The sequence below is a fragment of the Ctenocephalides felis genome, unplaced genomic scaffold (genome assembly GCF_003426905.1).
Source record: "Ctenocephalides felis isolate EL2017-DRISC unplaced genomic scaffold, ASM342690v1 CF-g0.4_SCAFFOLD_01886, whole genome shotgun sequence".
In the NCBI taxonomy this organism is placed as follows: domain Eukaryota; kingdom Metazoa; phylum Arthropoda; class Insecta; order Siphonaptera; family Pulicidae; genus Ctenocephalides; species Ctenocephalides felis.
The window spans coordinates 57477567-57491398 of NW_020538040.1; the positions used below are offsets into that span (position 1 = coordinate 57477567).

Genomic DNA, 13832 nt, shown 5'->3' on the forward strand with positions numbered 1-13832 from the left:
TTCTCATTAATGGTGAATTCTAGCTAGTGCAAAGGTTAATTAGGTTTGGCTATGTCACAGGAAAAGTTTTTTAAGTATTAAATAATTTCATTTTGATATTACAAGAAATATTATTATCTGTGTTGTTTAATGATGATAAAGGGATCACATTGTATAGATTTCAGGACTGTCAATGACAGGCAAAGTATAATCATGATTAATGATAAAATCTAAAAAGCAAAGGTAAAACACCCTTAAGTGGCACTTGCTTATTGCATTTGACTATTCTGAAAGAGATGTCAATAGCTTTACTCTAAAATGTATTATTGTAGATGCTATAAGAAAACTATTAAGTACTGTTTAATATATCAATGATTGTTGTTTTTCTTTAAGACAATGATAATAATGACATTTTGAACAAACATTTGAATGCACATTAACAATAGCGCAGAAAAGATTCCCAAATAGAGACTGTACATCATAGATATTATGTAACTTAATGTTAATCAAAATAATATATATGTAAATATATATATATATTTATATCTAATATATATATATATATATATATATATATTGGTTATATATTGATCTGAATCAATATCAATCAAAGAATTGTGGTTATATATGTATATGTATATATATATAATTAAATATACATTCATGTACATTTCTATTCTTTTTGTGCTCAGCTTGAAAGGCTGATATGCTAAAATGATATTACACACACATATATATATATATATCTATATATATATGTATATATATATATATATATATATAATATATGTATTATATATCTATCTATATATCTTTGATATATTATATATACATTGTGGATAGCGTGTACATTTAAGTACATTTTTATGCTTTTCGCACATAGTTTTTACAGCTTACTACCATCTATTATAATCATTTATAATGTTATATATCTATATATATATATATATATATATATATATACATTGTGGATAATGTGTATATTTATGTACATTTTTATGCTATGTGTGCATTGTTTATAAAGAGAACTATGTAGATAAATGTAGAATGTTTTTGTGAAAAATAAATGCTTCAAAATTTTTTTTTTTTTCAATTTTTCTTTTTTTAAATTTGAATTAAAACGGTCCATATAATTTTGGTTCATTTCTATAGTATTTTTTATACGCACCCGTTCAGGCGACTAGTGCCATCTGTAGCGCGGGGCTTCAACTAACACAGGAATGTGGCAACGAAATATGGCCCGAGAGAGCGATCTATATACTCTTCTTTTATCTATGATTCGGACGTTTCGATAAGTAAACTTGTTTATCTGTTTATCTATGTACAGACTCTTCAAATCTCTTTCCTTATCTATGGTAGCATTTGGTAGCAATAATCTTGTGTTTGACAAATTATAACCTAACTACGTTCAAAGCGTTCTAGGCTAGGGTTATATGACACTCAGTATAACAATATTTATTACGTAATGTGTATCTTAGGACTTTTAGTAATAAAAAAAAATTATTGACTCTAATATAGAATGCATTCCGATTTATCCGCACACTTACATTCAGATGAATGCAATGCGATTATTAAGCGATTACAAAATTGCCGGCAAGAGGTATGTAATTTGAAACAGTAATTTTTTTAGCGTTATATTGTTTTACATAATATAAAGTGAATGTATAAATCTTAGAACGCGTTTATGAAATTTTTGGGAGCTTGTAACGATATTGATAGAGAATTAGTGAAGTGCCTTCGAAGAGATCGCGAAGCAAAACGCAAGAAAAATAAAGAGTCTTCTGACTTAAGATACAAGCGTAATACAACTTCACAATAATATTGTTGGGTTATACATCGAGATAGTCAAATCATGGAGAGCCATGATGAAAGTACATTAGATATTCCAAAAATAGAAGATTCTATAGAATTGCAAAATCCGTTCCCGAATGTTACTGAAAGATATTATACTGAAAGATATATTGTGGATGACAAAGGAGGAAAAGAAGATCATCTTTTGCTGTTTCACACAAATCGTATATGTATCATTACTTTAGCACCATCACATCCTGTATTTAAGAGAAAAATTCTGAAAATCGATTATGTGATTGGCAATGTAGATCGAACAAAAAATAAAATATCTGGCAAAGGTAAGAAAGGCGGACAATATTTACAAGAGAACTCTATAATTTGCAAGATTATTTGTGAAGATGAATATGTATATAAAGTAAAAAGTTATATTAAAGGCAAATTAATAGAGGTTAATGAAAACATTTTACAAGATCCATCTTTATTTTTACGTGCACCTTGCGCTGAAGGATTCTTGGCAATCACTTTACCCAATATTACCCAAATAGATATGTGGAAGAACAAATATTTAACAAAAGAACAATATGAGAAGAATAACTTTAATTCAGTTTTGTCTGATTGAAAATATAAATAAAATGTTTCAAAATAGTTTGTTGATGTTACTTCCATTCATATATACATATAATCTACCATATTTTCTTAATTTGCTTCATATTTGCAGTCATTTTTTGTAATTTTTATGTTCACAAATTTATTTCATTTATATATGAAGTAAAATTTAGGAAATAAATATATACACAGAAATTCCACTTATATATTAATACAATATCCAGACTTTATAAGAAAATATATTAACAAAATTTACAAATTAATACATGTTATAATATTTTAACTTATTTGTACTCTATCACATTTTTGCTCGCACATGTATTTAAAGATACCTGAAGTAATGCAAACAAAATATATGAAAATAAAAAAGGTTCATATTTCTGAAGGTTTAATTAATATGTCAGGAATAAATAAGAGATATGTCTGATAAATCTATATCATCCTCCATACTAGCAAAACTATCATGATCATCAGAATTACACACTGATATATTTTGCGAGCTAATTCTGGGTGCGTTTTTTGTACCAGCTTCTGACATAAGTTCAAGTTCATCTAATTGATTTATAGTGAACAATTCTTCATTAATTTCTGAAATTCTTGAAAAATAAGACTGTTCACTTTGAGAACTGATATCTGAGTCAGAAAACGTATCTTGAACATTTTCTATTTCCGAAATATCTTTGACTATTGACATATTATCTTGTAATTTATTTGAAGAAGTTTTAGCATGAAACGTTTCATGTACCATAATAAGTTCTGTTGATATATTTGGTATTATGCTTTCGTCACTACTAGATTCAGGCTCTGAACATGATATAACTATGTCCATAAGAGACCCATCTAATTTACTGTCGTCTGCATTTTGCTTGTGACATTTTAATGGGTTTTGATTATTTAATTTATTTTTTTTGCCATTTAGTTTAGCTTTAGTAGAATGTTCATTTTCAATCATTGCATTTTCTGTTTCCAATATATCTTTATTTGTATGAGAAACATCTTTGGATATCGTCATACTTTCTTGTAATTTATTTGAAGAAGTTGTTACATGGGATGCCTCATGTACCATAATAAGTTCTGTTGATATATTTTGTATTACACTTTCTTCGCTACTGGATTCAGACTCTGTGCTTGAAATAACTATATCTATAAGAGACCCATCTAATTTACTGTATTCTGCGTTTTTCTTATGATAATTCAAAAGACTCTCTTGGTTATTGAATTTATTTGTATCACCATTTAGTTCATCTTTAGTAAAATGCGTATCTTCAATCATTGCATCTGTTTGGACACATTTTTCTACCAGATGCTTACTTTTTGATATGCTAGCTGTACGATTCATTGAATTTCCGGCAAACAGATTCACCAGATGTAACCTATTCAATTTATTTTTATGGTTGCGCACATCATTCACATAATCCTTTACAAATCTGTTCATGTTATTTTGTGATGTAACTATATTCCCCAATGGCTTTGATATTGATGATGGTGCAGATGGTGCTAATAATTCACTACCATCCACATGCACATCACCGGTACGGATTGAATCTGAAAGTCTTTGTGAACTAGAAGCCAAAGGTATAAATGCATCTTGTGTATTGGTATATAAGTGATCAATATTTTTGTTCTTTGAAAATAATGTCTTTTTTAATGGCACTTGTGGAATAAACATTTCAGATGGTGAAGATATACTATTATTAAAATTTTCACTATTATATTGAACATCATTTGGTGCCAAAGAATGATCTTTTTCCTCTCTATCTTCAAAATCTGTGCCAGCATTCATTGAGGGCATAAATAAGTTGTTTGAACTGATGCTTGATAAAGTGCATTTCAAAAAATTATTGAGAAAGATTTGGTCACATTTTTCATCAATGCCGACTAATTGCTTAATCTTGATTACCTTCAATAAGTTGCGAAAATCTGTTGAAGTAATGGCATCAGCATAACATATAATTTGGACTCCAACCTTTTTCAATTCTTCTGCCTCATTTATTGTATAAAGTGCTGATGGAATAATTGTTAGAATCTTCTTTTCTATACTGCGTCTGAAATAATAATTACTAAGTAACTTTTGTATAAAGAGGTTCTTCAGCAGATTGATAGCATAATATCTAGCATTCAAACAAAATTTATTTCTGATTTTCACAAGAATGATAAAACAATGTTGAATAATGCACAATAAGTAATGCAACCAACTACATTTTTAGGGCAAATACCTGTAACATCTATCAATGTCTTCACAATGTTCTTTATCAACAATTCTCAAATTAACATCTTTTGAGCTGGTGAAAAAAACATTTGCACCTTGCAGTTCTAATAATTGTAGACGCCTTGGTCCAATATGTACAGAATAGCCTTTCGATGCAATATTTACCAATAAGTCTTCCATCTCTAAAGGTCGCAAAGCCATTATTATATTATTGTTACTGAAAAAGACTTAATTAATTAACTTCTCAAGTTAAATGAATTGAATAGTAGATATATTATGTCACAACATAAGAATCACTTATTTTAACAGAATCCATAAATTGAAAATCAAATGTGTGAAGTAGTAAAGAAAATATCAACTTTATTGTTATCTACAAGTCTGATGAAAGAAGAAACTAAGCAAATGATAAAACTGGAACCAAAATATTATAAGCCAGAAGTTTCACCACTATTTATTTAATTATTCAGCTTACAGCTTTCATGAAAATTGTGCATACTGCTTGTTGTAAAATAACAAATATTTTTTGGCCAGCAGCATGCACTAGATATATATTTTACTCATGCAAATGAGATGTAACCTACCTACACCCCAATAATTTAATGATTTCTCTAGTTGCACTTTCCAAAGAAAAATATTGAGATACTTGAAGATATGTTGAATCTAGATACAGAATGTCTATTATATTATCTTTGAATAAAATTTCTAGATCTCTCAATAGAACAGGAGAAAGGCAGGTATTGCCAAAATACATATAACGTTTTCTCATACCTAAGTAATAAAAATAAATTTTCAAAAATATCACAGTTGTTCTTAATAATTATACACACCAATAATAGTACTTACATTCAAAATGATAAATAACATGCCCCGTAAATTGTTTTGAATTGATTGCAGTGGCAGTGAATTTAATATTTCCTCGAGATATATCTGTTTTTTTATTAAAATTTAATGGCAATAGTAGTTCTCTGTTTACCTGAAACAATATTCAGCATAAATCACATAAGAATGAATAATTTTGTTTATAATTCTAACATACATCTGTGAATTTTGATAAAAATACTATATTCAATCTTGAAGAATATATGGGGCATTTCCAATTATTATTCAATTTATTGCTCATAAAAGGAAAAACTTTAGTCAAGAAATGGATGCAATCTGATACCTGAAATTGTATAAAATATTTCATGTAGATTAGACAACAAAAGTTTGAATAAAAAAAGGCCAAAAAACAGATTACCTCATGATCGTCCCAGTAATCTACATACACGTTTGCGAAAACCGGGTTTTTCATACTGAGAACTACTGCTTAACAGTAATTACATTTATCCTATTCTATTCACTATGTTGATTTGGCACCACCTGTACCATTCGAGTGAATAACGAAATAACAATAATAAGATATCTCATATAATATGGCGCACAAGCAATTCTTTTTCTAACCTGAATAATTAGAATAATAAAAATTAGAACAATATATGTTTAATTTCTTTCTTACAGAAAAACAGTAGCTGATTTATATATATATATATATATATATATATATATATATATATATATCTTTTTTTTCCATGTTTCAACGTAAAATTCTATGTCATCAGTGGTTTTGAAATTCTTAGATTAGCACTTACACATATTAACAACAACTTGTAAATTGGAAACAAGCACCAAATGTCAGTAATTTCTTTTTTATACGGAATAAAAAATAATTAATAAATAAAATAAAATATTATACGTAAGCACCCGCTCATACGAGGCTCATCCAAGAGTTCCATTCTCCATCCAAGATTCTTGGATGAGCCTCGGATGAGCGGGTGCTTACGTATAATATTTTTAATCAATAAAAATGTTATAAGTTTCTACAAGTTTTTAATTGATGTATTGTCCTGAAGATTAAATCTCATATTATATATATATATATATATATATATATATATATATCAAGGATAAAAGAAATAAGCATTGATGAAGTAGCTGAATATCAAAATTAAGGGCACCACAACACATCAATTTGGTTTTTGATAAAATCATTCGTTTATAACACTCGATACAGTTCAGTTTGATAGGTTGGTTATTAAATAAAATCTGGTCCTTTATATGAACTATAACTTGTCTATAACTACAATATTGGAATATTTAAGATTAAAAAAAAAACAATATTAATTGTAATGTAATTTTACTTACCAATATTAGACACTATTAGAATATGGCTTATTTATTCATAAGTTTGAACACATCACTATTTCAGTTGTGTGGTAAATGCAAATAAAAACACAATAAACTTGACAGATAGAAGTAGAATCTAAATAGACATGAAGTTCGAGACAACTTCGTTAATAGCTAGTGTTGGCAGTAAAGTTGCGCGCATTTGTTGGTTATACTTATTTATCTATGGTTAGTAATTTGAGAGCACTTGTTAAATCATTTTTCAATTTTGATGTACTGTGGATTTGTTGTTATTTTAAGTTACTTTTGAAACGGATTTAACCTACGCGATATAAGAATATAGTATATCGAATATAAAAAAAACATTTAACCTTTATAATTGTACATCTTTTTCATCATATCATACCAAAGTGGCACTTCTGTTTGCTATTGTAATTTAATTATTTATGCTTATCATTTTTTTTTGCAATGAACGAAAAAACACCTATAACGATTCTGCAAGAACTTTGTGTTGCCAACGGGACTCTCCCATTGTTCAATTTGATTCACGATGGATCTAGCTTAATGAAGCCAGTATTTAAGTATCAGGTCAATGTGTTTATCAAGGATATGACGGTGTCATCTGTTGGTACTGGACGATCGAAAAAGGAAGCTAAACATGATTCTGCAAGAAAAGCATTAGAAAAACTTTCTCAGTTGAATTTGTGTGATGACACCTCCCCTAATATTTCAGATTTGGAACCTGTGCCACGATTTGTTGTTTCTGATGCCATCAGACATCTGGCAGAGCTCTGTGAAGAGCGAAAACTACCAATTCCAGAATATGAATTAATTCAGGATATAGGCCCTCCTCATGCAAGACAGTTTACTATGATGTGTAGAATTGCTTCACTCAAGCAAAAAGCCACAGCTACAACAAAGAAAGCTGCTAAACAATTGTCTGCTTCCAACATGCTTGAGCTATTACGAGCAATAGATGATGATGAAATAGATGGCAAAGAAGTGGTATCTCTTTCTCAGAGTGATGTGAATAAAGTCTTAGAGCAAAAGCAAGAAAAGATCATATTGACCAACCGTTTTTCAGAGTATGATAGTCCATTTCAAAATTATGACAATGATAAATGTGTAGAAGCTCGGAATATACTTAATAATGATTTGTTAAGTCACGAAGAAAGAGTTAAAAGGGCTTTCGACGCTTTAGAGCTCAAATTTGAAATACTTGAACTTCCAACTGTAGATGATAGAGTGTTGTTTTTGTTTTCTACGCTCAGACTGGAACCTGAAATTCATATTTCAGAATTTACGTTAGAAGATCTTTATTGTAAGACAAATTTATATTTAAGTACATTTTTGGAATGATTGGTTTTGTATTTTGTTCATTAATCAACTTCACTACATCATTACCTACTAAGTTTTTCTAAAATGTAGTTATTAAAAGAAAATTTATTTAGAAATAAAATCATTGAATTTTTTTAAAAATCATTATCAGTGTTTTTCATTGCTTAAAGTTCTTTTATTCAAGTTGTATTGGATATAAAAGTATAATAAAATAAAAATAAAAGCATAATAAAAATATAATAAAAGTATAATTGAATATAAAGTATATAACCATGGTTATGAGTTACCTTTATGTATGTATTGACTTTTATGTTCAATACAATTTGAATGTCCTTGCAAGGACATAATTCATATTTATTATTTTATTAATAACAAAATTATGTATTTTATTACAAAATATGGAATATATTTTCTACTAGTTATATATTTTTTGCAGTTATTTTGACAAGGGGAGGAATATTACTGATTACTACTAATGAAGGGTTATATGAAATTTCATAAAGAATAATCTGGTATGTTTGAAACTTTGTATATAATAAATATATATTTATGTAATTCTTGCTGGAACAAACTTAAGCATACAAAATACCTACTTAAAATGCCAATCAAGAATGCTCGAACTAATAGATTTAATAATGTTCTCCAAAATTAAGGGTAGTGCATATATATATATATATATATATATATATATATATATATATATAGAATTTTGTGATATGAGTCGAACGAATATTAAATGTTAAATATGAATAACAAACACACAGATTTTTACACACTTTATTACAGACATTTTACACACACTTAATTACAGACGTTTCGAGAACATGGTATGCCTCATCTTCAGTGTAATTTCAAAAAAGTAAAAATTATATACTAATTCATTATTCAATATTCTATTTAAATTTGTGTAATTTTTTTTCGGTTCTGTACTAAGAATTTTAATTTTTTTTAAATTCGAATTTTTCAAACATTACCAAAAAATTTAAATTTTTATAAAAATCAATTTGTTGAAAAATTACAATAAATTTTGAAATATTCAAAATTTTCAAAGAAATCGAATTTGTTCAAAATTTTCAAAAGAATTGAAATGACAAAAAAAAACTACCTGTACCCAGTGGTGTTGTGCTAATATTTTTTTCGCCGGAACGCTAAAATTATTACAAAGTCCATTTTGTGCACATATTTGTATGTTTATTACAATAATAGGAACATTTAATAAAAATTAGTTGAATTATAATTTATAAAAATCACTTATTAAATCATTTTCTGTATGTAGCGATTTTTTAACTTCCCGTAGGGTAAGTTATAGTAATCGTCTAAAAATCGAAATTGAAAATTTTTGCATTTCTCGACGTTTTGAAGGTTTCTGAGCATTTTGGCATACCTCAGAAAAAATGGATGTGTGTGTGTGTTTCGTGTGTCCGCATTTTTTCGCCCGGATTAACCGATTTGAATAGTTCAAAAAACATTCGATTCCTGTTGACGGGGAGATGTGCTGATTAGTTTTTGGCAAAGGCAGGTCCAGTAGTTACGGAGATAAAGAGCAAAGAGTGCAGAAAATAGAAATCGAGTTTTTGAGGGAACGGAGCATCCGATTTGAATGATCTAAGAAACATTCAATTTCATTAACTATAGTGATGATTGGGAGATGTGGTTATTAGTTTCTGGCAAAGGCAGGCCCAGCCATTTCAAAGATACAGAGCTAAATGTACAAAAAATGGCAGTTTTTGAGAGAACTAAGCGTCCGATTTAAATGATTCAAAGAATTTCTGCTTGTTTTAACAAAATAATTCATTTTTGTCTCATTTTTTTAAATCTTTTTTTTTAATTTTTTTGTATTTCGAAAATAATTAAGATTTTATTTTTGATTCTGACTATAGTTCTAGTATACTTTAAATAAATAATTTCAACTTTGAAATTCAGTTTATATAATTCTTATAAATATTAGACAATGTTACAATATTTATAATAATCTATTTGAAAACATTTAATATCCTTCGAACATTTCGTTACGGTACGGGAAGTTCCAGCAATTTATTTTAAAGCACGATGCCGTACACCCCACTAGTTAAATTTTTATTTTGCCGAAACGCGTTCGGGCCCAAAAATGATTTGCCGGAACGACGTTCCGGCGCGTTCCGGCTCGACACCACCACTGCCTGTACCCGATCACGCGTTGCTGTGTTATGCATATAGATTATAGATAAAAATGTAAACAAGAATGCGATTCTGTTACATCTAAATATATAATAGTTAAGATAGAAAATAGCGCTCGTATCTTTTGTGATTGATTGTAGAGCCCTATTAAATGCATCATAACCCCGCTCTACCCTATATATATCATTTCAAAGTAAATATAAATATAGGGTAAAATGATAAATAACATTTTTACTGAAGTCAATGTTTTCTTTTAACTGAAGTTAATTTCTACCCTTTATTTCGTGTCAACGATTTTGAATTTTGTAAATTTTGTAAACGGATACGTAATCAGCGTATTTGAAAATCCTCAGGGTAAGAATTTGAAGCAATTATCAGCATTTTTTCATATAAAAATTTGGGTGGTCCACTTCTCCCCATATTTTCGGAAAACACGGTAAAGACACTTTTGCTATTCAAAAATAGAAATACTTTCAAACATAATTGCAACCATCTGCTATGATAAAATGTTACGTTTTAGAATACCTTAGCAACTAAAAAAAATAATTTCATTTTTAACCATTTTACAACCAAAAAATATACTAGATGATCCGACAGACGTTGTCCTGTACCTGCGTCTACAATTTAAGTTCCAAATTTTTTAATATTCTATATTAATTACTTATACTATATTACCTATACTTTTTAATATTCTATTTAATGTCTTTCTATTTATCGTCTTAGCATAAGCTATATACGTATTGGAACCTGCAGTTTATTTATCAGTATAAGAAATTCAGAAAGAATAAATATACTTATAGTATCTACGGTAAAAGAACAATATCACCTTTGTTAATTACAACCAATATCATTGTTTCAATAATGTATAATAATCTATAATTTTTATAACCGTGTACCCTATATTAGTTGCTTTTTCACAATTACAATTCTCAAATTACATTTTGCTTACTAATAATTTAATAAACATTATTACTTTAGTTAAAATCTTAGGTGAATTAATTTGTAAAATCTAGTTCAAATGACACTGTTCAATCTAAAATCATGAACTTGCTAAATATTTCATATCCAATGCCAAACAAATGAATTTTTAACACATAAAACAAAATTCTAAATCATTTTTTTAATAAATATTCTTTTGTATTTAAACTAGTGGGGTGGGTGGCATCGTGCCTTCAGGCAAATTGCTGGAACTTCCCGTACCGTAACGAAATGTTCGAGGAACACTGAATGTTTTCAAATAAATTATTATAAATATTGTGACATTGTCTAATATTTATGAGTATTTTATAAACTGAATTGCAAAGTTGAAATTATTTGTTTAAAGTATATTAGAACTATAGTCAGAATTAAAAATAAAATCTGAATTATTTTCGATATACAAAAAATTAAAAAAAAAAAAAAAACGAAACAAATTTTTTTTTTCCAAAATCAATTATTTTGTTAAGACAAGCAGAATGTTCTTTGAATCATTCAAATCGGACGCTTAGTTCTCTCAAAAACTGCCATTTTTTACATATTTAGCTCCGTATCTTCGAAATGGCTGGACCTACCTTTGCCAAAAACTAATAAACACTTCTCCCAATCATTACTAATTGAATGTTTTTTAGATCATTCAAATCGGATACTCCGTTCTCTCAAAAAGTCGATTTCTATTTTCTGCACTCTTTGCTCCGTATCCCCGAAACGGCTGGACCTGCCTTTGCCAAAAACTAATCAGCTCTTTTCCCGATCGATAGGTATCGAATGTTTTTTGAACCATTCAAATCGGTTGATCCGTGCGCCCGAAAACGTGACTGGAAATTTGTATCCATACATACATACACACACACACACATACACACACACACACACACATCCATTTTTTCTGAGGTATGCCAAAACGTTCAGAAACCTTCAAAACGTCGAGAAATGTAAAAATTTTCAATTCCGATTTTCGGCCCATTACAATAACTTACCCTACGGGAAGTTAATAATTTAGTAAAGTAAAATAAATTGTAGTAAAAAATAATTTAATTTAGTAAAATACATCTTGCATATGTTTGAGAAAATAATGAATTTGCAATTTTGGACGTATTGTGTTATTTATTAAACTAAATTATATATTTTCTACTGCCAAACCTATATTGTATCTTATATTATTTTAATTTCTAGCACATTTCAACTAGTTTTCGGCAATAAAATTGTAGTTATTAATTTTTTCTTAATTATAATCATGAATATGGATATTATATACTAATATTATCTGTGCTCTAAATTAAAATTTCTAAATAAATAACTAACTAAATTCAAATTTCAAGTGAATCGATATTTTTGGCAGATGACAGTTCTCATGTGCCGAAATATTTTCGATGTTAAACAATGATATGTTGTTTTTTGCATTTTTTTCTATTTATTCCTTCAATATTACTATAGTTTTATAATTCCCCACATGTTGAAAATTTCCCTCGACAAACTCTGAAAAGATTTATTGAATTCCGAATAACCGTTTAGATGAAGTACATCATTATAGAAAAATTTTATATTATATATTATACTTATATTTTTATTATATATTATACTTATATTTTTATTATATATTATACTTATATTTTTATTATATAAGTATAATTAAATATATGCCTAGTAAAACATAGAGAAAATAGTGCATACGGGTTGATCACAAAATTCAAATGTATTTTAGAGGTGATCAATCCATAAAAAAATAAAATGTTTTTTGAAAAAAATAAGCTTTTTCATTAACTTTAAAAAAAATGAATCAAAATTTAGTTACCCCCCCCCCCCCTCCATAAAACATGACGATAATTGACCAGATATCGATCAGGTTAAAAATGATGGAAGGTGAAAACTGAGGATTGCATGCATTTTTTAAACTTACATTTAAAAAAAAATAAGAAAATGAATCCAATACACCAAACAATAATTGTTAGAGTTATCCAAACCCCTGATGGAATTAATTTTTTTATGTAAAATTGAACTTTTTTATAAGCTCAAAAAATCTCAGTCGAATTTCAGCCAAAAACGTTTCATGACAGAAATCGAGATGAAAAATGGTGTAATTACTATAGTAATTATTATAAAATACGGGTTTGTGGTAAGAGGGTAAAAATTTAGGGTTATGTGTCTTTTATATACTAATTATAAAAAAAATAAAAATTGACCCAAAAAATAAAAAAAAAGGTTTTTAGAGTTGCCAACCCTTACTACCACTTGGTTTCAATAAACGTAATTCAATGTACTTAACCGTTGTCATTTGTAGTCAAAAAGTAGATAAAATATATAAAAAATATGTTGCTCAAGTTGGTTCAAAGAATGGACCTCGAAAGTTTTTGTCCCGCTGTGAAAATATACTTGTTGAAGAAAAATTCACATTAGAATTATCTCGTTATTAACACCACAAAGGTCTTGAGAAAATTTTTAAAAGTAGATTTTCAAAAACCGAGGAGGGAAAGACCTATCAGCAGATTTTTATTGCATAGAATCCATAAATGACTTTTTGTTCAAATCGAATTCGTAAATGTTTACTTTTCAAACATGACTGATGCTAAGAAGATCTGAAATTTGTACAATGATGATCTTACCTAACATTTGC

At 28.1% G+C, this 13832-nt stretch overlaps 4 protein-coding genes across 4 annotated transcripts in view; 3 read left to right on the forward strand and 1 right to left on the reverse strand.

Moving 5' to 3' along the window:
• LOC113377973 (COX assembly mitochondrial protein 2 homolog) overlaps positions 1-1829 on the forward strand; it is a 6485-nt gene extending 4656 nt beyond the window's left edge. The window contains exons 2-3 of the mRNA XM_026618449.1: positions 1458-1579; positions 1655-1829. Of these exons, the coding sequence (XP_026474234.1) occupies positions 1499-1579; positions 1655-1798 (225 nt within the window). The 5' untranslated portion in view covers positions 1458-1498 and the 3' untranslated portion in view covers positions 1799-1829. The remainder of the gene's footprint in view (positions 1-1457; positions 1580-1654) is intronic.
• LOC113377972 (protein Simiate-like) lies at positions 1794-2416 on the forward strand. Its single transcript, XM_026618448.1, has one exon. It carries the CDS (start codon positions 1832-1834, stop codon positions 2387-2389), a length of 558 nt encoding a protein of 185 aa, XP_026474233.1. The 5' UTR covers positions 1794-1831; the 3' UTR covers positions 2390-2416.
• A 275-nt stretch (positions 2417-2691) lies between these two features.
• Positions 2692-6878, reverse strand: LOC113377243. The gene is made up of 7 exons (XM_026617489.1): positions 6767-6878; positions 5823-6025; positions 5622-5747; positions 5429-5558; positions 5167-5353; positions 4593-4802; positions 2692-4421 (listed from the first exon to the last, which is right to left on the reverse strand). The coding sequence occupies exons 2-7, from the start codon at positions 5874-5876 to the stop codon at positions 2777-2779; spliced, it is 2352 nt and encodes a 783-aa protein (XP_026473274.1). The 5' UTR covers positions 5877-6025; positions 6767-6878; the 3' UTR covers positions 2692-2776.
• Positions 6879-7032: 154 nt separating this feature from the next.
• LOC113375139 (interferon-inducible double-stranded RNA-dependent protein kinase activator A homolog) lies at positions 7033-8107 on the forward strand. Its single transcript, XM_026615088.1, has one exon. It carries the CDS (start codon positions 7217-7219, stop codon positions 8105-8107), a length of 891 nt encoding a protein of 296 aa, XP_026470873.1. The 5' UTR covers positions 7033-7216.
• The last annotated feature ends 5725 nt before the right edge of the window (positions 8108-13832 follow it).